Source organism: Recurvomyces mirabilis, assembly GCF_035927965.1.
Source record: "Recurvomyces mirabilis strain CCFEE 5264 chromosome Unknown scaffold_10, whole genome shotgun sequence".
Taxonomy (NCBI): Eukaryota; Fungi; Ascomycota; class Dothideomycetes; order Mycosphaerellales; family Teratosphaeriaceae; genus Recurvomyces; species Recurvomyces mirabilis.
This window is the reverse complement of record NW_027041944.1, coordinates 296,282-323,943: the sequence shown is the minus strand read 5'-3', so window position 1 is coordinate 323,943 and position 27,662 is coordinate 296,282. Positions and strand designations below refer to the sequence as shown.

The 27,662-nt window shown below is 53.3% G+C and overlaps 9 protein-coding genes across 9 annotated transcripts; 5 read left to right on the top strand and 4 right to left on the bottom strand.

The window, feature by feature from the left end:
- Positions 1-23: 23 nt before the first annotated feature.
- On the bottom strand, positions 24-848 carry LTS14_004498 (uncharacterized protein; the record flags this gene model as incomplete). The annotated part of the gene is made up of 3 exons (XM_064837200.1): positions 24-507; positions 567-655; positions 708-848. 3 exons carry the CDS (start codon positions 846-848, stop codon positions 24-26), a joined length of 714 nt encoding a protein of 237 aa, XP_064695159.1.
- Positions 849-1,522: 674 nt separating this feature from the next.
- Positions 1,523-2,429, top strand: LTS14_004497 (uncharacterized protein; the record flags this gene model as incomplete). Its single annotated transcript, XM_064837199.1, has 2 exons — positions 1,523-1,562; positions 1,609-2,429. The coding sequence occupies 2 exons, from the start codon at positions 1,523-1,525 to the stop codon at positions 2,427-2,429; spliced, it is 861 nt and encodes a 286-aa protein (XP_064695158.1).
- Positions 2,430-4,534: 2,105 nt separating this feature from the next.
- Positions 4,535-5,751, top strand: LTS14_004496 (uncharacterized protein; the record flags this gene model as incomplete). Its single annotated transcript, XM_064837198.1, has 3 exons — positions 4,535-5,023; positions 5,088-5,215; positions 5,268-5,751. 3 exons carry the CDS (start codon positions 4,535-4,537, stop codon positions 5,749-5,751), a joined length of 1,101 nt encoding a protein of 366 aa, XP_064695157.1.
- Positions 5,752-7,624: 1,873 nt separating this feature from the next.
- LTS14_004495 (uncharacterized protein) lies at positions 7,625-9,059 on the top strand (the record flags this gene model as incomplete). Its single annotated transcript, XM_064837197.1, has 2 exons — positions 7,625-7,650; positions 8,075-9,059. 2 exons carry the CDS (start codon positions 7,625-7,627, stop codon positions 9,057-9,059), a joined length of 1,011 nt encoding a protein of 336 aa, XP_064695156.1.
- Positions 9,060-10,472: 1,413 nt separating this feature from the next.
- On the bottom strand, positions 10,473-11,864 carry LTS14_004494 (uncharacterized protein; the record flags this gene model as incomplete). The annotated part of the gene is made up of 1 exon (XM_064837196.1): positions 10,473-11,864. The coding sequence occupies one exon, from the start codon at positions 11,862-11,864 to the stop codon at positions 10,473-10,475; it is 1,392 nt and encodes a 463-aa protein (XP_064695155.1).
- Positions 11,865-15,109: 3,245 nt separating this feature from the next.
- SNO1 (Senecionine N-oxygenase) lies at positions 15,110-16,102 on the top strand (the record flags this gene model as incomplete). The annotated part of the gene is made up of 2 exons (XM_064837195.1): positions 15,110-15,643; positions 15,743-16,102. 2 exons carry the CDS (start codon positions 15,110-15,112, stop codon positions 16,100-16,102), a joined length of 894 nt encoding a protein of 297 aa, XP_064695154.1.
- Positions 16,103-16,345: 243 nt separating this feature from the next.
- CBC2 (nuclear cap binding complex subunit) lies at positions 16,346-16,942 on the bottom strand (the record flags this gene model as incomplete). The annotated part of the gene is made up of 2 exons (XM_064837194.1): positions 16,346-16,816; positions 16,874-16,942. The coding sequence occupies 2 exons, from the start codon at positions 16,940-16,942 to the stop codon at positions 16,346-16,348; spliced, it is 540 nt and encodes a 179-aa protein (XP_064695153.1).
- Positions 16,943-17,157: 215 nt separating this feature from the next.
- Positions 17,158-19,896, top strand: LTS14_004491 (uncharacterized protein; the record flags this gene model as incomplete). The annotated part of the gene is made up of 1 exon (XM_064837193.1): positions 17,158-19,896. One exon carries the CDS (start codon positions 17,158-17,160, stop codon positions 19,894-19,896), a length of 2,739 nt encoding a protein of 912 aa, XP_064695152.1.
- Positions 19,897-19,970: 74 nt separating this feature from the next.
- On the bottom strand, positions 19,971-27,633 carry BPH1 (beige protein-like 1; the record flags this gene model as incomplete). The annotated part of the gene is made up of 2 exons (XM_064837192.1): positions 19,971-23,539; positions 23,598-27,633. The coding sequence occupies 2 exons, from the start codon at positions 27,631-27,633 to the stop codon at positions 19,971-19,973; spliced, it is 7,605 nt and encodes a 2,534-aa protein (XP_064695151.1).
- Positions 27,634-27,662: the final 29 nt, after the last annotated feature.

The window sequence follows — 27,662 nt, the reverse complement described above, 5'->3', positions numbered from 1 at the left end:
GTATATTACATACATGTACATTTCTACAGTTTGGCCTTTGGCGTTTGTGATGCATATCCAGGTGCAAAACTGGTCTGACCATCTCCAATGGCCTCTACGATCTTATCGATCGACTCAAGCAACCACATAGCGCCCTCATTACTGGCCAGCCACTTCCCACCTTGCACCTCCGGTTCAGCATCCGCGGTTCCATCTTCATAAGCTTTTCTCAGACCGAAAAGGTGACTGACGACCTGCGGACCGACACCCGTCTGCGACCGAAGTACGGAGACGGCTAGAACGCTCATCAGTACGCGGCCGATATTTGGTATATTTGGGTCGTCGCCACTTGGGTATCGCGGATCAGAGAAAAGAGCACCGTATTCGCCCTCGATGATGAATACCGGGAGATCTGGATGAGATTGGGCGAGTTTGGCTGTTAGCTTGGAGGAGAAGGGGCGGTAGACTGATTCCCAGAGATCATTTCCACGTTGGAGGGTGTGGGGTATTGTTTCTGTGTTAAGATTTCTATGCATGATCATTAGTGTTATGTGATATGTGCAAACCAGAGGTTCTGGTGAATGTACCTCCGTGGCTTGCGCTTCTTGAGCTCAGCTTGTACATCTTGTGGTAGACCTTCGAAGAAAGCACCGAGCGAGTTGATCGTTCGGGGAACCTAAACCGTGATCAGTTGGATGGGCTGAATAGACACAACATGCAGGACGTACTCCATTGAGCCCGACACACTTCAAGCCGACCTCACGCATGAGCTCAGCGGTCCACACCTTGTTATCTTTGCCGCCGTTATACTCGGGTGAAGTTGCCAAGCCATACAGCTGAAGGAGAGATTGTGGCGAGTTGAGGGTCATGGTCGTAGCAGTCTATACCTTATTGTCAGCGACGATAGCATCATGGCCTCACGAGTGGTCTTACAGATGCGGTGAGCCATGCTGGTAGTCCGACTTGTTTGGCCGCCGCCTGCTTGGCTATCTGACTGTAGACGGAGAAAGTATGCTTCGTTGCTGGAGTAGTGTTCGGACGTGCATGGGCGGCGCTTGGATGACAGCAAGTCAGTCTTGGTATGCAGCAGAAATCGAGGTGTCACGCATACTTGATGAACGCCTTCAGCGGCTCTGATAGCTTCGACATTTTCTACTCTGCTCCTATAGGGCATGTAACATGAAAAGAGGTTGATGATGATATCGCAGGCATTGTGAATGTCGTCGGCAATTGCGGCACTTTCGGCTCATGCAATCCCGAGGACGAGCTCGATGCCCTCGTCGAGACTGTGCATCACACCCTGCAGGCCGCCTTCTTTGACATATGTTGCTCATCCCATTCGTCAAGATCACGGCAATCTGTCAATGGAAGGGCGCGATGCAAGGCACAATCATGCATAGCCCTTCGAGCTCGAATGATGACTCAGCTCAGATAGTCAAAATTCAAGATGCTTGATGTTTTAAATATCCCCAATGGAAAAACACAAATTCGGCAGAACTCTAGACACATCTGATACTGGATCGTTCGCGATCAAGATTACAAGATGACAGCAGATATGAAGTCTCAGAAAATCGCCTTTATCGGTGCGTGTCCTACTCGATGATATTTACAGATTGCTAACAATGGTAGGGGGCGGTAATATGGCAGGCGCTATCATTAGCGGCCTAGTCGCAAAAGGATTCGAAAAGAAGCAAATTACCGTCGCAGAACCATGGGAAGTCAACAGGACCAAGATGTCCGAGTTTGGCGTGAACGTTACCACCGACAACATCGAGGCTGCCACTGGGTCGTCAATCATCATCTTAGCGGTGAAGCCTCAGGTCGCAAAGAGTGTATGCAATGAGCTCGGTCAGAAAGCATTCACTTCGGACGATGCTCTACCTCTCCTGGTCTCTATCGCTGCTGGCATCACCATGAGCAGTCTGAAGCAATGGAGCACAACCTCGTCTGGCAAGTCTCCACCTGTGGTAAGAGTCATGCCGAATACTCCTGCACTACTTGGCGAAGGCGCAAGTGGCGTCTATGCCGGCAGCGACGTCTCCAAAGCACAAAAGGAACAGGTCACCGCGCTATTACAAAGCGTCAGCCGCTCCTTGGAGTGGGTCGATAGAGAGGAGCTACTTGACGCCGTCACGGCTGTATCAGGAAGTGGTCCAGCCTACTTCTTCGCCATGGTCGAGCACATGATCGCAAGTGGTGTCAAGCTAGGGCTTTCTGAGGAGCAGGCTACGAAGTTAGCATCACAGACTTGCTTAGGTGCTGGCAAGATGCTTGTCGAGGCTTCTGACTCACCGAGTCAGCTACGGAAGAATGTCACAAGTCCTAACGGAACTACGCAGGCTGCACTGGAGAGTTTCGAGGCGTCTGATTTCGCAAGTATTGTTGATAAGGCTGTCAAGGCTGCAAGTGATAGAGCTGAGCAGCTAGGGAGCGAGTTGGGAAAGCAGTAGGGAAGTGTATTTGCAAAATGCAACGACGCCAATGATAGAAAGATGCGCCATGACTGACTCGAGTAAGAGCTTCGTGTCTAGGCTGCTGGTGGTCAAGCGTTGGCGTTATCGTCCTACTCGTGAGCTACATAATGCAAAGCCTCAATCAATATGCAGATCATGTTACGAAATTGGGATACAAAGCGTTAGGAACCCAGTCCATTACAATCTTTTTCGTCTGACTGCTTTTCGCTACTTCAAAGTTAGGCTGCACCGCGTGCCTACTATATTAGTCTACCCAGGAGCACGACTCTTTCCTGTCTGCTTTTTCCACTCGCTATGAATCACACGTCATACTTCACATGGCCTGGGTCTTCTATCAGGATCTTGCTCATTCATTGTGCGCCACAACTCCGTCCTGCAACCCTGCCCATGACAACGACCAGGTCTTAGCATGTATACTCCAGACTCCAAGCTCAATGCTAGCATGAACTCCAAGAGGCCTTTCCGATCGGGACGAAGAGGGCTGCAAATGAGCACCACAATCGCTTGTGATGTTGGAGCGAAGGGCGAAGCTGAGTGAGATTTGGCAAATAACCGAAGACAATGGCGTACTAGCAACAACGGATGGAGTCCTATACCATATCCCACGAGACATTGCTACGAGGGCGACGCAAGAGGGTCTGGAAACGCAAGAATCGACCGTAGTTCATGCATACTGCGATACACCCTTCTCATGGCGCAATCCAATACCTTCTGACTGGAAGCCGTGCTGATTGTTCGTCACACCGTTCGAAATGGGAAGTGCAGCGATGGTCGCGAGCTTGCTTCTAGCCCTATGCACCTTCTAGCGTAGCAAGGCTCTGACTGCAGAGCAATCGAGTCTTTGCCAGCCAACGAGACAGCAAGTGTAGACGCTGACTGTTGCAAATTAGCGGTCGTATTATTAGCGGTAGCCACCTCGTTCCTGGGAGGTTTCCAAGAATGGTAAGAGGGGTGCAAAGGTCAACCAGAGTATGATGACACCTCTGGAGCCCAAAAACATCTCGTAGATTCAAAGGTCATGCATATGGCGACGTTGTCGTTCGTGTCTCGCGTATCTTGTTCCAGGGGATTGCTGGTCATTGCGCTCAGTGTCGAGACCGACACGACTTTAATTCATTCCTGTAGCTCATCTCGAACAGGTTGATATGAAGGCTTCAGATCAGATAGACTTTAGCCATATGCACGTCAGGCCGTAGAACCCGAAGCTTGGCAGCGGCATTGTCGATCTGGTGCAAAGACCTTTGGTGGCACTTCGTCAACTTCTCGCAAGGCCGACAGCAGGTCTTCTTGCATTGTACCTTGACGCGCACGAAGCTTTCTGGATCGAAGGGATAGCGCTGTAAACGGCTCTACGCTATCCTGACCCCGGTGCTGCATAACTGGACCACAAAACAGCCGCCGATTCTCATCGAGCTCGAGCCAACAACGGAAGACTGCGTGCCGCTCTAAATCCCTACAAGGTTCCTTCTTGTAACGCTTTGGGTAATTCTGCCAAGCTGCTGTGTCTTAAATCGCTGGAAACGTCCTACTTCGGCGACCACGAGCTGCCGTGCCACGCTACAGCCATGCAGGCGGACAACTACAATCATAGCGGCTCCACTGCTCAGCTGAAGTCAACCATTCGTATGGCTACACAGACCGTGTGGACAGCACGGAAGAATTGTTCTTTGGTCGACTACTGCAGCATGGCCCAATCAAACTCTTAGGTAAAGGACAACACGTGAGCCTGATGAGTATCGATCCACTCCGCCATGCTGTCCGTGGAGTTCAAACGCTGGAGAAGCGAGACTACGAGCATCTGGATCTATTCCAGTGCTGCCAAGGTTCAATCGAAACGACCATGGTCTGCTAGGTCGAGGCTCGCTCCAATGGTTTCTCGATGCCGAGCGGTATGCGGATGCCAACTCCCTTGGAGACCCAGCGGTGCAGCGTATGAGCACAGGGCTCGTGGCGTTATGAGTATACCAGGATGAGGATACGACTTTGAATTATAAGTACAGCACCGTGACCTACCAGAACAGTCATCTTGCACCCAACCTTCAACAAAGTCGCTCTCACCACGGTCTTGCCAATTCGCAACCATGATGCGTTCGTTCAGTGTCGCCGCCCTCGTTGTGGGCGCTGTCATCGCTACTCCAGTGCCCCAGGGCTTTGACTGGGACGCTATCGCGGATCTCGCTCCTGTGCCCTCCGCCAGCATACCTATCGTCAACGCTGCCGCTCAGCAGACGACTGTATCCTTCGCAGCCACTGCGGCAGCGTCGTCGGTGTCGTCCGCCGTGCTTGCTCAGCCAACCGACACATCCTTGAGAATGGTCAAGCGAGTAGACAATAGCGCCTGCGCCGTCCAGCCAAGCTCGCAGGATACCGCAAGTGCTTTCTCGAGCAATCAGGACTTTGCTGCCGATGCCAACAACGCTGTCACACCCGTTGGGTACACACTTGCTTACTCCAACAAAGCTGGATCTAGCGAGGGCGTTTACGGCTACATGGGCTACAGCTTGCTCGATGTTTATGACACTGCTACTTGCGCTGCAAGGTGTGACAGCGTCCATGGCTGTTCGAGCTTCGTGAGTAGATTGACCGTGTGAGCTCCAGAGTGAGACATGGTCGGACTCTGACTATTGCTTCCAGAACATCTATCTTGAACGGGACCCATCACAAGACCCAACGAGCACCTGTAGCGACCCAGCGTCTACTACGGTCATCAAGTGTGTCTACTACGGTGGCCCAGTCACTGCCACATCCGCCACCAACGTTGGGTAAGCATACATGGTGACATCTGAACGGCCAACGTGCTGACTTTTCTGAAAGCCAATGGCGCAACGACTTTCACGTTGTGATTGCCGGGTCCAATGGGTACGTCAACAACAGCATCTCCACCCCAGCAGGCTACACCGGACCGGTAGCCCTTGGCAATGCCGCAATAAACGCTCCTCTGGACTGCGCCGGGCACGACACCTACATGGGTGTCAAGATCTTCACATCCGGGCCTTTCGATGCCAGCTTATGTGCCGCAGCTTGCTCTTCTCAGTCGGTCTACAATCTCGCCCATCCTCCACAGAATGGTGTGGCACAGACTTGCCAATTCTTCAACACTTACGTTCTGTACAATGGCACACAGAGCGTCGGACAGTACTGCAGCCTCTACAATGAGAGTTGGCCCGCAAGCTTCGCAACGAATGTCGGACAGTACAGGAGCGCAGACCACTTCACGGTTGGCTACTCGTATACTTTCTCGAACACGACTGGTGGTGCTGATGTGCCAGCTGGCTGCACCAACCCAGCTCATCCATAATTAGCCGCACTCTGGCCGTAGCATCGAGGTAGTAAAGGTGAGTCAAATTAGGATCTTATTGGCAGCGGCGTAGCATCGTCATTATATATCTCACATAACGAGTTAAAGTAGTTCATTGCTGTCCTCACCGACCCTGGTGTCTTGGTTATCAGCGGAAGGCCTTTACATGCGACTGCGGCAGCCAACTATCGCCACTTCAGTGTCTGCCTGTGCTGCCCGCACAACTGAGCAGCCATACCCTGCATAGAATTCATGCGCCACTCTCCAGACCGCACGCTCAATTTCATACTGATAGCCCATTTGTCTCTGCTGTTTACTGACCACATAGGACTTCTCAACGCATGCGCTTCCTCCCTACTCTTATAGCTTTGCTGTGAGGTCTTACATAGATGAGCTATGAATGGGAGCTGACGCATTCTGGTGTGAAGTGTCATATATCTGCAGATATGCATTTGTAGATCCTGCGCTTCCAGGCATGCGCACTTCAACGGGGAGAGGGACTAGGACAAGGATGAAGAAGGTGATGATAGAACTGACAGAAAAGCCGAGACTGGGACTAGCACGAAGAGGCCCGGGAAGATGGTGGACAGCGACAAGCGCTCAAGGTATCAAGAGGCGATCAGGGTCGCTAAAGAGGAGATTCGTTTGAGGTTGATCAATGTGCCCAGGCTGAGCTTCTGGAGGTGCAACTCAACCCGATCCAGGCACGCTAGAGCCCCACGAAGTCCAAGAATGTCCAAGATCGATCCGCATTATTCGAAGCAGAAGCCACTGCATTTACGACAGCAAAGATGACAATACGCCATTGGTCTGATCCAGTCGCAGCTCTACTCGAAGCTGCTGTCACTCTTCCGAACACAACCTTGACCTTTACCACAAAGGCCACGGTCCCGGTCGTCATCCTAGCCTCAGATCCGATGCTCATCCGAGGCGTCTGATGTAATAGAATCTTGCAAGGGGGCTCATCCGCGATCGCAATTCGGCTTAACTCATTCATAGGTGGAAGTGATGCCGAAGAGAATCCTTGCCCAGGCAAAGTCAATAACCATCCGGTTTTCGAACCTCCGCCCCGAGCTGAACGCCCCGAGCCAAGGTGTCAGCTACCAGAGGTTCGCGCTGTACACAATAGGCGGATGAAGACGATGTCAAGGACAGTCCGCATTCGTTCCTCAAGAACGTATCTCGGCGAAGCACCTCCTTTCCCCGGCGAAAGGGATTCTTCATTAGCTACCATACTGTTATCTGCCAACATACATACTCCAAGTAAGTCCAGAAAAGCGGAGAAGGTCTTCACAGTGATGCTTTCCTCATGCCAGGACTTGTAGCCCTCGCAAGTATCAGGCTGCGTTCCTAGCGCTTTATGTCATTACTTGCCGAATGTCAAGGAGGGTTTTAGACTTCTCCTCGCCGTGCGTGATGGCAGGGTTCTGCTCGCGGCATGGAGTCGAATGACGGGTACCTCTCAGTAATGATGATGCTCCTAAATCCGGGCTATCTTTCACATCGGCCCAGATGGTATGGTTGGCACAACAGCATCCAGTAGGTTCGCGGACACGGCAGAGCAAGCATGTCTGCATCGTTGCAATTCCTTGTTTCGTGGGCGCTAAGGGTATTATCCGTACATCCTAGTAGACTTGTCAATAATGACAAGTGGAGCGGGAAAGTCGATATTTCTTGCATGTGATGTCCAAGGCACGGAGTACTGGGTGGAGCACATGACGGTGAGTTTAACGACGTTGGGGATTCGAAATCTGCCCGATAGAGGAGCGTGGAAAGATCGATGATCATACGCGGGAAGGACCCGTTCCTGCGCCGGCTTCGCCCATGCTTGCGCAACTGATCATTTTTGATGTCGCTGACATTTCTGTCGCTCATGAGATCCTACCGTGGCTCCACTTCGTAAGTCTCTGCGATCCAGATCGTCCGCGAGCGACAGCTGCAGATCCCATATGAAGACTATCGATGCTATTGTGTGTCCATTCTGCTATGAACTGGCGCTTTCGGCAGCCAGCACGATAAATCTGCATCGTCAAGGAGAACTGGACAGTGTCAAATAGACACCACCAGGATCGACGAAACGTGTATCAAGCTACCGCATCCCGGTGCCCGTACACGACCGCGTAGGTTGTGGAATAATTTTCTTTATACGCTCCCTGTTTCGTCAGATTTCCTTCACCACAAACTCTTTCGTCCCCTTACGCGTGCTAGCCTACTGTCCTTATTCTGACCACAGTCACTCATTATCATACGTTCTACCCTTCGGAGGTCCTACCTTGCACTGCCTCCCATATCGTATACCAGGATACCAGAATACCAGGAACAGACCCATCATGGCAAGAGTCCTGACGATCGGAGGGCTTTTCGCAGCGACCGCCAATGCTTTGAACGGTATCGTGGCACCCAACTCCGTAGCCGCAGACAGTGAGTTCCAAGTGACGTTCCAGAATGGAAATAGCGATAGCTACCGGATGTATCTTGCCGCCGCCTTGACAGGTGTCAATGGACCAGCTTGCTATTTGACGAACTCCTCGACTCCCTCCTCACCTCTCACCCTCAACATTCCCGCCTTGGTTGGGCCATCGGCGAATTACTACAGCATCGCCGCCAAGGACCTCACGACCGGTCAAGGTCTGACCTACAGCAATCGCTTTAACTTGACTGGTGGGAATGGGAACTACACGCAGTACGAGAAGAGTCTCGGCGGTGCGCCTTTCTGGGACGCAGACGCTCTGCCCTGCAGCTCATATGCTTGTGCCCGCGAATGTGCGCAAGCCAGCTATCCCAGCGACCTGACCAATTCCGAGGCGTACAGTACCATGCGATCGTGCTTCCTTCAATGCCCGGACGTTCGCCCAGCTGCTAGCGCGAGCCAGACCGGCCCTGCGCACGCCACAGCAACAACTGCCGGAAGCATGACGACTCTGACGGCGGGTGAGGCGGTGGTCACCCTTGGGAATGATGTGATTTCAGCCATTGAAACAACTGTCACTTCCGGCGGTAAGACATACACCGAGGCCATCTTGGGTGCTGCAACCCTTACTCTTGGTGGCTCGTCGACGACGATCAGTGGTGAAGCAGTCAGCCTTGCCAGCTCAGGACTCAAAGTCGGAAAAACTACCACGGTCGCTTTCAGCAGCGCCCTCGTGACGATGACCGCATCTTCTACAGCTCAAGACGGATCGTCAGGCTCCAGTGCGGCAGCGGCGTCCACGTCGTCCAAAAAGTCCGGCGCACTGTCAGTCCGATACGAAAGCTTTGGAGCGATCTTTGTGATCGGAGCAGCAGTATTGGCTGTATTGTCGATGTAGGCTCGGCATTGTGCGGGCAATACATTGTGGGACTCTCGGGCCGAGTCGTGATTGCCAATCGAATTTCGTCATGCTAAGGCGGATAAGCCGTCGTGTCAGCTATATACATAGGTACGAGCCTTGGGATGGAGCGAGCGGGGCCAAGGTTACGTCGCATACTATTGATATACTGCGTCGATCTATCAGATGCTCGAATCTGTTCTGGAGATCGGCAAGCTTGGGAACTTTAGAGTATATACATAGAACTAATACGAAGTAATGTCTGAAGGGTCATGCCTGTAGTGGTCTGCTAGCTAGACGTCCTGTCAAGCTGTAGCCTGTAACCTTGCTGAGCCGAGATAGCTGGATTGGGGAAGCCAGAGAGGAGGTATGTCCTTACGATTGTGAGATGTAGACAGAAGATGTTTGGTATTAATGATTGATTGTCATATTAACGACAAGACATTAGCTGGGACTACTACGGTGCTATTTTTACAAGTTGATTATCATGTAGAAACGGCCGTTGAGTCTCTAATAGCGAGCCAAAACCTCTGCTCCACATTGTGAAACTCCAACGCTTGTCGCATCGCAACAACAGATCCCAGCGCCAACGCTGAACCTGTGAGTTCGACCAAAACGAACGCCAACTGATCACCCCAAATGCAGATGTGCTTAAGAACCAAGGATAGTGCCGTGCCCAAAACGTGGACGGCTCGTGAGGGTATCTCGTGAAAAGAACGGCTCGCTCCCAGAAGCAAAAGTTTTCAATAGATACCTCATCCCAAATTGAGGTGGAGCCAATAGTGTCAGGCCATAACGATAGTGTGAGTGCGCAGTGCCTTGCTTCTCGTGTTGTAGTTCCAATTAAAGACCCAAAGGAACCGCAGCCGCGAGCGGGGTGACGAAATGTCGTGCAGCGCCCTGCCTTATTTCCAAACAGGTAACCAAGTATCGTGGTATTCTCCCGATATGTAGCCAAAGTCCTGGCAGAGTAATCGCTCGCGCGACACCAATCACAGCATACTGCATCGGACATTTGGGGATGCAGTGCACTGAAGATCACCATCATCTCGCATCGCCCTCCTGCATCGTCGCTGTTGCATTGGTCGCTGGACGGGTGCCAGGCTGGGCTGATGCTGACGCTGACGCCAGAGGCTGAGAAATGGAGGGGGAGAAGCTCACAGCTACCCTTGATGGCTGCTCTTGCTTCAAGCCAATATCCGAACCTGCATATGCAGGTCTGTCGAGACCTGCAGCTTTCCGCTTGCGGAGCTCCGATGATGACTTGACCTCAAGAAATTGTGAGTGACACCTCGTATACTCGTATCGGCGGTGTAGTTATCATGGACCAGTGATGCGAAGAGGTCGATAGGAAGACCTTGGCTCAACGTGGCCGATGACTCGGAATATGTGCGTCTGTAATGCGCGTATTGCTCACCAGTATCGTGACTCCCAGGGCGACATGAGGTGATCAGGGCATTGCACTTCGGCGGCCTTCATCGACTCGGCCATGTCCATGAACGAGTCTTTGCGGTCGATAGTGTCCTTCGAGTGGACGAGAACATCCTTCTCGAGGTGCAGCTTCTGGAAGGCAGGCACGGACAGGCCGTGAACAGCGCCTTGGATGGCGCAGCTGATCATAAAATCTTCCTCGAAAGACTGGATCTTCATCTTGACGTCGTCGACAGTGCGGCCGTGTAGTTTGACCTCAACATCGTCAACCTCCTCGCCCCACTGTCCGTGGGTAGAGCATCGTGCGATAGTTCCAGGTCGTGGCGATCGCACGCCAAAGAACTCGAGGTTCTTGAGCCAAGGTGCCAGGAGAGCCTCGCCGGCGAGCTTGATGTAAGCCTCCTTGTAGCAGAAGTAGGTGTAGAATCGTCTTAGCTTCGCATCGATGAGCAGCTCCGACGAGAAGGTGTGTTCATTACCAGCCTGTGTCACGCATGTTAGGCTTTGGTTTCGCTGTAAGCACCTGTCGTTTCGGCCGATGTCCTTTGCAGGTAGCACGGTACCATCCAGAAGTGTGACTCGGTCGACGTCGTATTTCATGCTCCATCGCTCCTCGTCCGAGAAGACGGCATCGTAAATATCGACCCATCCATCGAAGCCCTCCATGTCGATAGTCGTCTGAGCACCTTCTCGCTCGTTGACGCACACAATGTCGACACCAACCATGACGTCCTCTTCGGTAGGTCCAGGTGAGAAGACACCCTGTATCTGTCCGTTAGGCGCGTATAGCTGTCTCCGTCGACCATCCCAGCCTATTAACGCGACCAGTCCATTCTGATGCGACACGTTGAAGTCGATACCCTCGATGGGTCGACCATACTCATCGACAGCACAAGGCTTGCCATGCTTCTCATTGCCCTTCCTTGCTATCCGGACATCCTTCCACGGAATTCCGAGCGTCTTGCTTATGAAAGCTCGCTTGAGCAACGCACTTCCCAAGCTCATCTTTGCGTCAGCCACGAACATCTTCGTGGTGATGATGTTCTGCTCCGGCTTGCTGACCAAACTCAACGCCTCTGCCGCGCCTTCTGCTGTTAATATGTTGTCGCCCTTCCATAATGTTCGTGTGTCCAGGAACCACGTTGTGACCTCGGGCTGGTCTTCGGGTGGTGTAGGATATGGCTCAGGCACTACTCGACCAGTGTCTGGCTTTAGACTGTCCAGAGAGCCAAGAGTATGGCCGCTGAGAAGAGGCATTGTCGGTAGTGGTATCTCCAGTGAGAGGAACTTCTCCTTCATCTTCATGACCAGAGGGGAGATGGGAGAAGGACGGGTAATAGCGGGTAGCAACTGAGTCTGTACCATTGTCGCCATGACGGAGCTCCGACCATCGAAAGCCAGTATAGGTGTCAACCCAACTTACACGGCAGCAGCACGCAAGGGTTCCAGTCTTCCCCTGCAACAGCTAGTCTCGAGCAAACCAGTCAATGTGTGTTCCAGAGGTCCTCGGTCACGGCGTCCCGTAGCGAGATCGTCCAGAGGTGAGGTGTGAGTGGGTATCAGAGAACAATGAAGTCAACGACTGTCGGTAGGCGGCAGATGTGCAGGAAGCAACAGGAAGTATATTGGACGACCGGATTATGCTTCAGTACTCAGATGCAGCAAGGCGTGGATCCTAGGCATGGCCCCCCTCTAAACTGGTAGCGTGCCGGTGTAGGAAAGAGGCAGCGCACAGGTGCAGGTGCAGCAGCAGCATGGACCGCAGCCCTCTCCATTCTTTCGCCCTCAACCCGACGCGACCAGGGGGTGACGAGAGGGAGCAAAGACCACGGGATTATTCCCACTATCCTCGTATGTTACTATCTTGAGGCGCGTTGGCTTGTGCACGCGAAAGCTTGGTCGTCGCTTCGGACGCCGGCTGTGGCTGAAAAGTTGGCTTTGCGTGACGATCGCGTGCCTAATACAGCCAGAACGGGGGAGATTGCAACGCTAGATTGCCAGACCAAACACCGCTCAACCACTCAGCGTATTGATGCGTTGAGTTGATTAGGATAGAGCACCACTATACTGTGCGTTTCACGAGTCGATATCTACTTCCCGTCGCCTTCGCCGATCTGCTGTGGCACTCCGATCTATCAAGTCCATCTTTCGTGCGACCATGCGCGTGCCGTTCGTGCTGCTGTAGACCGCCAAACGGCCAACGGCTCCCAACAGCCAGGGCGCTGCACTATTCCATCATGTGTAAATGACAGCAAAGCGAGGCGAGCGAAAGCAGGAAGTGGCTCAGGCTTATGCCATCCCGAAGAGGAATGGCAGCGGCCAGAGTACCAACAACAGGCTTAGCTCAGGCACCAAAACTTGCACAAACAGCTGCAAGTCCTGAGCTTCTTCACAGCCAGGCAGACCCGTCCCTCCTCATCAGGGTTGCAGACTTGGCTCACTACTAACGAAGTGTACTACTTGGGGACCCGATCGTTAGCCTCCGCCCCCGACGGGACAGACAGAGAAAACCTTGCGGCGGTAATCATGTAACGTCATGCATTGGCATGACGCATTCTCCCGCCGGTCTTACAGGTGCGTTGTGCTCCACGATCGGAATTTTGGGTCAGAGTGATGTTGTCACAGATCTATGTTTTGTCCGAAAGGACCCATCTTGCTGCAGATTAATGACTCCGAACCTCTCAACGACCAGATCCACGGAAAACGCTTCATCGAGATGAAATGAAATGTTATTGTCGTTGTGGTCGGGTGTCCACGTTGATGCGCAATACAATCATTTGCTACATTAATGCTGTGCGCATTTGCCTGTCTGGTCGACAAGGTCGTAACGGCCATCGATGTGTCTTACCAACATGATACCGCATCCAGCCTTGTTGTTTCGGCCCTTGAGACATGAATAGTTCAAGGCTGTGACGAAGATGACTCCCTCATTCGTGCTGTCTCGAACGGGAACGAGAAGCCAGACAGCATAGCATTGCATGGACTTCGATCATTCGGCTCTGGGTCGAGCGATGTGATCGTGACAGCGAGCCGGTATCTTTCTCGTGTGGTATCCATGCTGCCTAGCGGGCTTCGATCGTGGTTACCAGTGCGTAGATAACAGGTAGTGGTACTATCGTGTAGATCTCCACCATATTCTAGCAGACTACCGAAACTCTCTGACCGTCCATAGTGTCTCGGGATTCGTTCTTCGATATTGGAGTCTCAGTAGCATGATACTGTATCTGGCCCGGAATCATTTCTTCCTGGTAAGTAAAATGAGTAGTGGTTCGGATGACTACATCTCCATGTGGCGAGCAGTCATCTTCGCCGTCACTCAGCATCATAGTCACGTGAATTCCTTCCCTACATGGCTGTAACCATTGGCGCGAGGGAAGCGAGCTGGACTATCTGTGGTACGAGGCCAAGTAGTCGCCAAAGTCCCTCTGGCCTGCGATAATCAGCTTCGCTCAGGTGAGCTCTCGTTTAGCAACGTCTCGGCATACGAGACAATTGCGCAGGGCCGCAGCGACTTCGCTCCTGCGGAAATGATTCCCCGAGTCAGAAAGTCAGCTCCTGTCCTGTCAGCCCACTGCTCGCCTATCACTCGCATAAGAGGAGCCTACTACTACAAGCATTAATACGAGTACACGACAGACGAGATATGAATGCCTAGGATTGCGCAGTTGGGGAGTGGAGATTCTTTCGTTGGAGCCTCCACAACATCGACACCGCCTCGTAAGCTGGCCCCAAGCTGAAGAGGAATCCACAACTCACGCATCAGGCCTCCCACGAAGGATTGCATGACAGTAGCGGGGGAATCCTTTGAGGCTCTGCTGCTGTTTTGGTACTGTAATCACTGCTGTTTGCGCGCGCAGTGCATGCGCAGTGCAGATCTCGGCCTAAGGACCGCCTTTGCTGTGTAAGGTTCGGGAAGCCAACGCAAGCCAGTCTTTCTCGAGATCGGGTTCCTTTCGCGCGAAAGATATCAAGCAGAACACCGTAATTCGCGCCCGTTGCAACGGCCAAGCAGTGGAGATTCACTTCCCTGCGCACTGCTCGACTTAGGAATCTGCACTCCCCGGGCCTACATCATCATTTCTCACGTGCTTTCTTATCCACTTTCGGCAACTGCCAGTTTCTAGGCGGGCCCATCAATTTCTCTTTTCGGATATCAACGTAGCGCCCATCTTTCCTATCTGGACGTCGAGGCGAGGCGGTAAGCTTGCTTGCACTGGGACTCTCGTCGGACTGTGGAGTGGTAAGCAAGAGTTGAGAAACGGTCCTGCGTATGCCGGCGGCGAAGTGATATCTTGCGAGGCCGACCAGTGGAGCTGTTGCCGATTGTAAGCAGGACGCCACGTCTGCCACGCTGAGGCCACGCTTTCAGGAAGCCGCCCGCATATCGGATCCAGGAATTGAGGCTTTCAGCTACCAGAGGACTGTCACGCTGTTCGAACGAGAACCACGGGCGCGCTGGTGGGTTTGTAGTACCAAGGGCCTGGCACTACAACGTGACACTGCCACGCCGCTGGTCGTCCCACTCGTCCAGAAGAAACGCCGCTGTCCTTCGCCTTGGTATCGCACCAAACCCGGTAGTAGAGCTCCTCGTCTTCCAAACCGAAATCGCCGGATAGAGGATGCCGGGACTCACCGTAGGCGTTCTCGCACTCCAAGGCGCTTTCGTGGAGCACATCAAGCTCCTGCGCCAGGCCGCGGATGAGCTGCAAGCACGTTGGGTGGCTGCCGCCGGTGAGGAATGGGAGGCGAGTCAGCCGCGACAAGGTGGCGTGACAGACATGGCCTCAAGACGTGGAGGTGAGGACTCGCAGATGCCACAGAATGAGGAGCATCAGCACGAGCATGCTGTCGGCGTGAAACTTGCATCCGCCACAGTCCGTACTCCAGGCATCGGCCAATCTGGACCAGAGGTAGGTGTCAAGTCTCATCCCTCCGCCACCGCAGACCCCCTCCTCATCCACATAACCGAAGTCCGTACCCCTTACCAACTCTCAAAATGCGCCGCCCTCGTCCTCCCGGGAGGCGAAAGCACAAGTATCTCCCTCATAGCAGCCCGCACAGGCCTCCTCGACCCTCTTCGCGACTTCGTGAAAGTCAGATGCCGGCCCGTCTGGGGTACTTGCGCCGGTCTGATTCTGCTTGCTGAGGAAGCGGTGAGTGCTTCGCAGGGAAAGGATGAGGGGAGGGGGAGAGGGACCGAGTTGATTGGGGGGTTGGATGTTAGGGTGCAGAGGAATTATTTTGGGCGGCAGGTGGAGAGTTTTGAAGCGGAGCTTGATCTTGGGAGTTTTCTTGGAAGGGGTGAGGGATCTTTCCACTCGGTTTTCATTCGTGCGCCTGTGGTTGAGAAGGTGCTCGTTGCCTCTAAGTCCGAGACGTCTGTTTCTCAGGAAGTAGAGATTTTGGGTCGTCTGCCTGGTCGTGCGAAGGCACTTCGGGATAAGACTGTTACGGCCGAGGATCTGGGAGAGGAGGGAGACATTGTTGCTGTGAAGCAGGGTAATGTGTTTGGGACGGCTTTCCATCCTGAACTGACTGGTGATGGGAGGATCCACCTGTGGTGGTTGAATGAGGTCGTCGAGGAGTTTGTGAGGAAGCAGAAGGCGGAGTAGAAGTAGACCCCTGTGCGCACAGTGATGTGTGAGCACAAGAGATGGTGTCGCCATGTTCATGGTCAGACTTAGATGGTACAGATCTTACTAGAGCTAGACTCATAGATAGTACACCAGTATACATCGTTAGATAGCAAGATTCGCTGCTGTGCTAGCATACCAGCAGACAGCAGGCTCATATAAACGCCACTAACACCATCGCTATGCTCCCAGTAAAAAGCACAATAGGACGCCAAACCCACCTCACTGACCTTGCGCATACTCTGCTCCATAAGCCTCCTGCTCCCTAACATTCTTCCCAAACCCACCCCTTCCCGGATCAAACTCCTCCCGATACTCATCCCTCACCTGCCCGCCCGACTTTCCCCTCCCATACTGTCTGCCCTCACTAAAACCCTCATCCAAATCACACCGGATAATCCTCTCATCCAACTTCGTGCCTCCGACATACTTCAGACAATCTAGCGCATCAGAGTGAGTGTAGTACTCCACGAAGCAAAACCCACAGGGTGTTTTGGTGAAGCGGTCGAGACCCATTACGAGGCGTTTGAGCTCGCCGCATTTGCTGAAGAGGTGGTGGATTTGCTCTTCGGTGGTGTAGAAGGAGAGGTTGCCGATGTAGAGGGTTGTCGCTGTGGAGAGTTTCTCTTCGAGGTCGGGGGAGGGAGCGCGGGTGTTGGGTTGGTCGTTGTTGGGGCGGCGGCGTTTTTTGTACTGTGAGGGCATGTGTGTTAGTAGGTACTGATGGGGAAGGTTTGGGAGGGGTGGTACCTTGCTCATGGCGTAGGAGGAGGGTCGGTCTAGTCGCTCGACTGTGTTGCGCATTTGAAAGGGCGCCATGGTGCTGGATATGGATTTGTCGCACTGGTCAGCGTGTTTGATAGGTGCATGTGAAGGTGAAGGTGAAGGTGAAGGTGAAGGTGAATGGTTAGCGGGTGACTAAGCGGAGCTTGACGCGGGTCCAAGCAAAGGTACGCGCCAGACTTCCTGAAGTAGCAAGCGAAGGTCTTTACCACCACGCAATGGAGCTGTAAGGAGGTAGAAAGTCGACCAAGATGGTGAAGATAATCGCGCGGACACCTCGCTGGCTGTCCCGCCCCTCTCCCGGCCACCAACTGTTCCAACACAATGGTCGCTCCAAAGCACCGCAAACGCCTGGTCTTCGCCCAGAAGGATCACTGCGCAAGCTCGCCCACCGCGGCACAGAGATCTTTATCGCGGTGGGGAATGAGCTGAGATGGAGTGACTTGGCCTTACTGAAGCATGCGGATGACGAGGGGGAGGGTGGGGACGATGTGGAGGACGAGACGGGACAGCTATATCGCCTGCTCAAGACGCCTGTCTCTCGCCCCATACAGCAGCTGGTTGTCTCACCGAGTGGCGACTTCATTGCGCTTGTCACATCGCATACATGTCATATTGGGATACTGCCGGCCTCGTCACATCTAAACTCCGGCGACACCACACCACTACGTATGAAGTGCTTCCAGGTCGGCCCAACGGCGCATGTTCTAGAGCAGGCACCTATCGTCTCCGCCGTCTGGCATCCGCTGTCATCAACGGGCAGTGGTCTGGTCACGGTCACCAAGGACGCCTGTGTGCGACTATGGGAGCTGGATCGCGACAACCGCTCCACCTTCGATGAGCCATCTTTGGCTGTGGACTTGAAGAAGCTCGCCAATGCTGCCGATACTCGAGCAGATCTTAGCGCGAGCAAGTATGGCGTGAGCAATGGCTTCTCGCCAGATGATGTGGAGATGCAGGTCGCGGCTGCTTGTTTTGGTGGACAAGGCACAGACGAGGAGCATGGCTGGTCAAGCATGACTTTGTGGGTGGCCATGACAGAGGGTGATGTGTACGCATTATGTCCGTTCTTGCCAAGCAAATGGCGTGCGCCAGCCAGCATGCTACCAAGTCTCAGCACAAGTGTGGTTTCGAGGATGCGAGCTGCAAATGCCGACAACGAGGCCACGGAAGCAGAGAGGAGAGTCGCGAATCAGCAGACTACTTGGTTGGCAGAGCTCGATGCTCAGGATGCCATGGTTCTCCCTGGTCCCAGCGAGTACGAGACGATGGAGGTGTACAGTCGACCTGAAACGCCTGGCATTTTGCCGAAGCTGCAAGGACCTTTCTACATGACTACCGACATCGAAAGTGGCGAGATCACCGACATCCATGTCATCGCACCAAAAATCGACGAGGACGACATGTACGATGAGGAGGATGATGATGTGCCGGCTGCAGAAGGGCTAAGCGTAGGCGTGGTCTGCTTAGCGACCAGCAACAGCAAAGTCCACATCTGTCTCGACCTGGATGGCGTGGAAGCTGAATGGCTGCCTTCGAAGCGCTCGAGAGCTTTCACATTCGACGATGGGGAGATCGGAAATGATCTCTTGTTATTTGAGACACTGGATCTGTCTACCGCCAACATCGACCCTGACGGCTGTTCCACTTTCACCGCTTCACCCAATGACCGTCAAGAAGTCTTTGTCACTACACCTGCCGGCGTTGTGCATCTGGACTTCAAGCCGTGGACCACTCTCCTGGACGATGAGTTTTGCGCTCCTTCACCCGAGGGCTTGAACTTTCGACTGCGAGTGCTTCTCGATTCCGCTTCTACAACTCTCACATCTCTTATCGCAATGCCCACAAACGCCGAGCGAGGTGTCAACACCGCCATAGCTGTCTACGACCCGTTGAATCTCGGCGGCGTAGCAGTCTTGACGAGCGCCATGAACACACCCTCCCTCGCACTCCTCGACGTTCCACACGAGCAAGCCGCGCATCCCTACGCACCCGACGAGGTAGCTGCTACTCTGCCCGCTCCGGAATCACGGTCACCATATCAGCCCGCAGAAGCGTTCTACGCCACCTCCGCCCTTCCACAGTTAATCAAAACCGCTCACGACAAACGCCTCCTAGGCTCAGACCTCAAAGGTCAAGTTCGCTACTCTTCTGCTACGCTACAAGTAATGACAGAAGCCCATCGTATCCTCAGCGCAGAGACGCATAAGCTGGGCTTAGCGGCCGCAGATCTGTTCAGGAGATGCGAACGTATGCGGTCTGAAGTCCGGGATCAAGTACGCCGTGTCAATGAAATCGCGGGCAAAGTCGATGTGGTGGTCGGTGGCGAGAACGACGAGGGGCAGGACGATACACAAGTCGCGCTCACAGGCGGCGTCACAGGTGGCAAGGCTATGGAAGACCGTGTCCGTGCTTCCAGGAATCGGACCACACAACTCAGAGATAGGGTCGAGGTACTGAGGAAGAAGATGGCGGGGTTGGGCGGCAAGGAGCTGAGTGTTAAGGAGAAAGGGTTTGCGGCTGAGGTGGAGAGGGTGTGGGAGAGTCTTGCTGCTGCGGGATCCGCTTCGCATGATACGGGTTCTTCAACGAAGGTGGCCGGGGTGCAAGGTCCCGTAAGACCGCAGGCGCCGACTCGTCCGAGCAGGATTCTGCATATGGATAATTCATGGCAGGATGCTGAGGAGCGGGAGCAGCAGCACGAGGATCCCGAAGACGAAGGTCATGAGCGCGTGCACAAGGAAGCTGGTACCCTGATTGCACGATTCGAGGCTGTACAGGATCTACAGGAACGTTTGAAGGCGCAGGTCGAGGAGGTAAGCAGGAGATCAGAGGAGGCACAAGCCGGTGCTGAGCAGGAAGTCAATGCGAGCGCACAGGGTAATGCTTTTAAGATGCGGAAATTGGAGGAAGTCAGGATGTTGTTGGAGCGGGAAACGGCGTTAGTGGAGGGTGTGAGCGAGCGGTTGAGTAGGCTGGCTGCTGGATGACGATCGTTCTGCACATGATCTAGCTGGATAGGATACGATATGACACCGCATCAATACCTATTAACCACAACAACTTATCGTCCCCTCGTACTCATACTAGCCGATCGAACAACACAATCCCATTCCCACACCCTCCCCGCCTCATCACCAGTATACACGGCGTTCGGCAACGGCAGAATCGCAGTAATACTCGCGCTCACATTCCCGCCGTCCTCGCGATGGCCATCTACATGACTCATCCTCTTCACGAGCTGCAGATACCACGTCCCGTCGTCTAGATTTGTCAACGTCCATATATTAGCCACGCCGTGCGTATGGCCTGTGAAGATGAGTATACGGGATGTGTACTCTGACCCAGGAGGTTCGTAAAAGGCACATGTCGTTATAGTGTCTGAGGCATGATCGGAGCAGATGTTCTGGTCAAGTAGAAGATGGCCGTTGAGGGTATAGAGAAGGAGATTGGAACCTCGGGCCAGGAGAAAGTGGCCGGTTGTATTGCTCACCCTGCAAGCTTGGATCGGTGCACTACCGGCTGGTAGTAAGACGCGGATGGGAAGGAGTTTGTTCAGGCCCCAGACTATCACTTGGCCATCAGCTGAGGCGCTAAGGAGTGTGCTGAAGACTCGGCTGGCGGCGAGGTGTTTCACGGCCGTACGGTGGCCGAAAAGGTGGGTTTTGAGGTGCATGTCTATGAGGTCTCGTGAAGCGCTGAGGCGCCAGACGCCAATTGTACAGTCCGCTCCTGCTGTGATCAAGGTTTTGCTGTCCGCGAATGTGGCGGTGGTCACTGGTCCTATGTGTGCATTCTCGTACAGACCCAGAGAACGCTTGGTGTTGGAGGAGAAGAATCGAATCGAGTTATCTGCGAAACCCCATTGCACGAAGCGATCGTGCCGTGGCGCAAGCTCGAGACGGCCATAGCCGGCACAGAGTAGTCTCCCTTGCGCTTCGGAAAAGGTCAGGTTGCGCACGCTCTCGTCACTTTCGAACAGAGGGTCCGGTAGCCGCACGAGCGATTCGGCGAGAGCGTCTAGTCTTGCTACGACGTGCTTGCTTGCTTCTCGTGACGGATGTGGTCGCTGAAAGACTTGGAAGGGTGTCTGACCGAACGAGTGGATGACGCCTATTGTTGCGAGTCGCTCCATAGGGTCGCTAATTGTGTCCAGATCTTTCGCGCCTTGATAGCTCAAGTGCGTGAAGACGTTGGTAGCTTCAACAGCAGCGGTGCCTCGTTGCTTGAAGCCAAACACCAGATCGATCCATTGGTGCAGATGCTCACTCACGTACGGACTTTCCAGCGCCTCTCTGTGCTTAGTGACGAAGATGTACGGACTACCCTTCGCCCATGGAGGCAGGAACACATTATTGACTTCCCCGCCATCTGCTTGTTTTGTGCCGAAGTTATAGCCGTTGAGGTTGACCAAGAACTCGGGCAGGAAATAGAACTCTGGTATGAGCTCACGCACATCAGTCATGTTGTCCCGCGAAGCCGACAGCCATGCCTTGCCAATGGAGTCGAAAAGCCGATCTGCATGATCGAAGCTTCCGCCTTGCAGCAAGAGGTATGACTGCACAAACGGCTGAAGTCTTATGAGGTACGAAGCCACAATCATAGCAGATGAATAGTGCGTGCCGTAGTGGAAAGGTGGATCCGCTCCGTCCAGCATCTCGGCGAATTGCTGGTATCTGTCTCGATACTCTGCCTCTCGAGATGACGTCTGGCAGCCCATCGGCTTCGAGAGGTCGCGGAACGTCTTTGGATCGTCCAAGTCAAGCTCTTCGCTAGTGTAGTCTGCCAGCACCCATGGAAATACAGGATACTGCGTGAGATCGTTGAATGTACGGCCAGCCATGGTATTGATTAGCATGAGATATTGAAAGTTGCTCATCTCACCCTTTGCCCACTTCTTCGTCGCAGTGTACGTTGGAGTATTGTTGAAGGCAGCCGCAAATCGTGTCCCAAGCGACTGCGGGACCTCTTGTGGGTTGACCAGATTGTCGAGCCTCCAGGCATCTTCTGACAGGACTGCCGAGCTACTGTGTACGTGTGGTGCTCGACTAACGATGGCGCCATAGAGATCGTCCCGCGACTTGACAGAGATGCAAGTGAGCAGGTAACTCCTGCCGTCCGTGAAGAAGACTTCGACCGAAACGTCTCGAAACAGGAATCGCCTCTTCGACACACTCAGCACTTCTGACCATGTCCAGTGCCGAGTCTCCGAGTCGCCGATGCTGTGTTTCGTACGCTGGACACCAACGTCCTTGCCCGAGATGAGCTGAACGTAAGGATCACGTTCGTCTTCCGGAGCTTCCGTGGCGCCAACGATCTCACCATCGGATCGCTGGAAGTAGTTGTCCTGCAGGTACAACAAGTTCTTGCCCACAATCAATAAGCCTTCACAAGCTTCGAGGCCAATGATCCGGGATATGTTGTAGAGCTGTTGCACCATGTCACCGCGCTGAAGACTTTTCATGATCTTCCTGTTCTTGTCTTCGATCACGCCATCCTCTGCTTCGTTTGGATCATCAACTATCTCGAAGCCACCATCCAGCAATTGCGAATTCGAGGTCGAATCTGCTCGTGCTCTGCCTTGCCCGTTCTGTACTTCTCCCAGACCCGCGGACATCGGGCTCGCGGGATATGGCGATAGCATATTGTCTGATACAGGACCGGGCACCAAATGAGTGTTGATTGTGAGCTTGCCGTTCGCCATATGTTGTTCACTGGCTTTACGTCGCGGTTGCACGACTTCTCTTCGAGCCTTGTCTCGAATCAGTCGACCTCGCATGCGATTCACAGCCTCTGTCTCGTCCAGCTGCCACGTCACATTGTCTTCTACCGCAGGCTCGAGTCCGCACGGCCGTCGGACGCTTTCTTCTAGATCCGCAAAGTTAGTAAAGAGATTACCGACATTCTCCTGCTGGTCTTGGACCGCTCGCGCGAGCTTGAGGCGCTCTTGCGCGTGGACATTGGCTCTCCAGTGTGAAGTAGAGACCTCCAGTCGATGTATGGCATCATCTGCTGCAGCCTCCTCCGCATGCCATTGCCGCAGCCTCTCCTTCCGCTTGTCGAGTCGGCTCTGTGCGATCTGAGCATTTCTGGCATTTTCTTCCTGCACGAAATCCTCCCACGGTCGACTCAACGTCTTCAGGAAGGCACCATCGAGTTCGTTTCTATTCTCATCGATCCACACAATAAACTCTTCGTCATCCAGTTCCGCCAACTTCATAAAGCCTGTAGACAAATGTCGCTTCTCAGCACCCATGACGAACGTTAACAATGTGGCCGAAGTTGTTGGCTTCTGCACCAAAATCGTCCTCCACAGTCTCGCAGCCGCAAGTCGTACCGCGGTGGCTTGGCTGATGAGCTTGATATACAAAAGGTAACATATTAGTCTGATGAAGAGAGTTTCTTGGTTCTCGACTGAGAAGAGAATCATCTGCCAGTAGTTCATCTGGTCCAGGAATTTCACTACTTCGGTTTCATCGCTTGACTCGCTGAGCTCAGAAAGTCGCCATAGTGTCACCCGGAGAAATACAACTCGAATCACGCTGATGTGTTGGCTGCAAAGTCTTACTGACTTGCTCTCGGCAACATCAGGCTGTTGGAGATACTCTAAGATCTGACCTGTGAAGTCCAGTGCTGTAGGAGACGTTAGCGTGAGTCATCACAATATCAGATCTACACAAGCGGCACATACCTGCTTTAGCGCCATCGATGAACCAACCCTCGAATACTGCTTCAGCAATGTGTTGAGAGTACCTCGCCAAGTTGGTCAGGACTCTTACCTCACACAGCAGATTCTGATTGAGCTTGAGATGATTCCAAAGCTCGGACAGACCGTTGGTGAGAACATAAGACTCGAAGTATGCCTGATGTTCGCGGAAACCAGGTGGTACTTTGAGGAACAACCCAATACCCTGGAAGTCTTTCTTGTTGCATATGAGGTCAATGAACAGACTTAGCGCAACCTCAAGCAGACTCTCGACAAGGTCATTCCCAAGATTCATCTGTAGAGGCTCAGACTTCACGGGTGCGAGCGCGGTCGTGAATTTCGCCATCTCAGCCACCGGCGTTACCATCACGAAGGACGACAGGCGTCTTGGCCCTTCAACGCGAGCTTTTGGCAATGGAGAAGGCGTGCGTTTATCGTCTTCGATCGTGACACTGCGTATCGACGGTGGCCTCTCGCCCAGCGACCGGGAGTGTGGACGCAGCTTGACTTCCTGGCCGTTGAAGGAGAGCGCATCTTTTTCAGCTTCGAGTTCGGTGGCAGCTGCCAATCTATCCGAGCCAACGAGGACCGGGAAGAGCACAAATAAGATATCCTGAATGTACCGGCTCGAAACAGCATAAGTCAGAAAGGCCTCGCTTCTTGTATACAGTTCGCTGAAGAACTGGATCGCTGCCTTCAAGAGGCTAGTCTCATTAGCACTGTGCTCGTAGTCGTCCTTGACCACAGTCTTCAGGCCAGCTTCAAGCAATGCCATGATGGTTGGCATGACTTCTGGGTGAACCACGGCAGTATCAGCTCCCACTGCGAGGGCCTCTAGGAGTGTGAAGACGGTTAGTGGTCCGCCAGTGGGCACTGATGGCATATCTCGGCCAAGAAGCATTGCAAAACATGCAATCCATACAGTCTCCGAGCGCCAATGAGGTTTGAGGCGACTTTTGAGTGTTGTCCAACCAGTATTTCGATCGGCAAAGGCGGTTTTGAATTCGCTTCCAAGTGCTGCCATCGACCGGGAAATCAGCCTTGTGACCGACTCGACAACTCGAGCTTGATTTTCTGCTAGGAGATGCAAGAGCCATCTATTTGGTACAACCCGGTTGAAACGCCTCGTGGCAGCCGCATTGTTGGGATCGGAGACTATGTCTGTAAGCAGCTGCAGGACGTGCACTGCAAGTTCGGCACGAGTAAGGCTCGTAGTTGATGTTGGTGGAGCACCACCAGGTGTGCTCGGACGCGACCCCTTGGCATGTCTCGCCCATGAAGCAGCTCTTTGTCGCAAATGTACCACGCTAGCCAGATTGCGCATAGCACGAGGTGCCGCAGCTCGCTCGTCTTGCAGCCCATATGCTACGAACATTGCCAGGTCTCTGTGGAGTGGCGCAGCAGCTGGGCTATCGAGCAGTGCTTTCATTGCTGCCATGAGCGGCTCAACCGTCTCTTTGGATATGTCCTCGCATTTCATAGCCTCGATCAGCTTCCTGACAACCCGCATTCGTATCAGCCTTTTAGCATTGAAAGCATGATGCCTGTTCTGGCTGACGAAGTGAGCAAATTGATCATAGTAGAGCTGTTGAGTTACGCTATCGCCTCGTCTGAAGGTGTCGTAGTCTACCAGGAGTACTCTATACGCCATGGCGTTCACGATCATGCTATCGTCAGGCCGAGAGGAACGGTAGCCAACAAAGTCCAGTATCAGCTCCAGTAACTCGCGGGGAAGAGATTGTCGATCCTCGAAAGGGAGCATCTGCGAGGGTTTGCGCGATAGTACGTTGCTTGAGACACTGTTGTCCATGGCCAACTTTTCTCGAATGATTACAGATAGTAGACCGAAGCCGCTGTCTTTCTCCATCGCCTCGCTGATGCGCCAATTATCGGAGATCATGCCGCAGTAGATCTTGACGCCTTGCAAGAAAGCTGACTTCGTCTTTGCTTGTTCCAGAAGTCCAACGACCAGTGGCATACAACCCGCCAGAGACCAGGCTGCATCGTCTAGTGATCGTGGGACGACAACTACAGGATCACCAATCAGCAGGCCTGTGCCGTATGATCTACTGATCGCTTCATTGATAGTAGGTACAGCCATATTTATCGCGATAGCCTGGGTTTTCTGCTGAAGCTGTTGATACCGCGCCGATGCCTTCCTCTCGAGGCCATTAGGTGAGAAGTGATAATTGGTGCCGTCACCATCAAGATCGATGATGGCAGAAGCGGCAATACTCAACACCAGACGACTCTCCGGCACGACGTCGCTACCCTTGGATTCAGTGGCAGTAAGAATGTCAGACTTCTCGGATTTGTCTGGGTGAAGGAGCTCGTTGTATCGATTCAGTTCAGCGGAGGCACGATACGTCAGGAGTGGTCCCAAGCAATCTTGCATGTTACCAGTATATCGTGGCGAGAGTCGGTAAAGCACGGCAATAAACTCATCGGTAATAGGTGAGGCATATAGATGGGCGCTTGCTAGACTCCAGTGGGATGTGATCTGTCCACCACCTACGCGCGAAGCTAGATCAAGAGGCGTGCCAAAGAAAGCCTGTACGGGCTTCGTTCGACTGACTGTCGAAGCTGATCGTGCGAGGCCTGGTGAGGCGGTGTTATCTTCCTCGTCCAATGGAGCAGGCGTCTCTGGATAAGCGCACTTCATCTGTTCGGCGAAGTCGCCATTCACAAATAGTGCAGCCGGGCTGCTCTTGCCATCTGAAGCTTTCCGGTGGATTAGAGCTACGTGGTACCATTTGCCTCTCTCGAATCGCGTAGACTTGAAGCGTACGCTAGGTCGTGACGACCGAATGGATGTCTGGAGAATGAGCTGGTGGCTATCTTTCTCCAGGTATACAAGGATGAAGCAGGCTTGCGAAGCGTCGAAAGCACCAAACAAGGTAGTGTGGCAATCACGATCGAAAGAATCGATGCGTATCCAAGCACAGAGCGAGTAGCCGGTCGTAGGCGGAAATGCGCGAGGCAAGCTAGGTACTTCAATAGAGCAGTAGCCATGCAGAGTCAGATCAAATTGGACAAATGAAGGTCCTTTCGACTCCTGCAATATGTGGTAGAGAAGATCTCTTGCAAGATTGGAGTCGTGCGCTTGCTTGAATAAAAGAGCAACATCTTCTCCCTTGCCAAGACCGAGGGGTGCGAAATCTAAGATAAGTCGGTGCGCTGCTGAGCTTACAGATCCAGAGAGTGTCTCGTTCAGTGCAAGACCCAAGACGTCCGACGGAAGTCCCGTCAGACAGATACACGACATATTCCGCAGGCTTGATCTTACAACAGAGCTGAGGGTTATCATTAACCTCGATGCCAGGTCGTCAAGCCCGTCTTTCGTAGAGGTGTTGCTGTGATCATTCACAGCAGTCGAAATCAGGTGGAGAGCAATGGCCAATGCTTGCGAATTCCTCACAATAGCAGCACTCGCGTTCCTGTCGTTTTCTGCATCGCCGCCATGGTCGTGATCGTAAATCTCAAAATCTTTGTCGTCCAGACCTAGTTGGCAAAGACTGCTACACAAGCTCGAAAAGCACTCTCGTCTCATCGTCGCTGCTTCGAGTCTGCTGAACGCGACCCACATACCTGCACAGGCTGTTCGTAACCTCGTCCAACCATCAAGATGCTGGTTGAAGTACTTCTTGTTGCCACGATGACCCCGCAGAGCCGTAGCCAATACTCCCATCGTGTTGCCAAGGAATGCCGTGATCTGCTCATGGTCGCCTGTAGAATTATCTAGATCAACGTCCCCAACAGACTCCAGCACGTTCAACACATGTTCGAAGCCTGTCGCATGGCGGAATGTGCCCTGAGCAGTGGTGTCGTCGAGCAAACATTGACGAATATTATGAGCCACACCAGCCAGACGGCCTAGCTCCAGCGATGGAGGGGCAGTATTCCGCCAGAAGAATTGCTCAACAGCTTCCGCCGTCGGTGATAATCTTTCATCCGGAGAGAGACCTCTCGATGCACCAGTAGAAGACCTCGCTCGAGCGGTCTGGCCCACACGAAGGGCCATGCTTACGGCCAGGTCTTGTCCGAAACTTG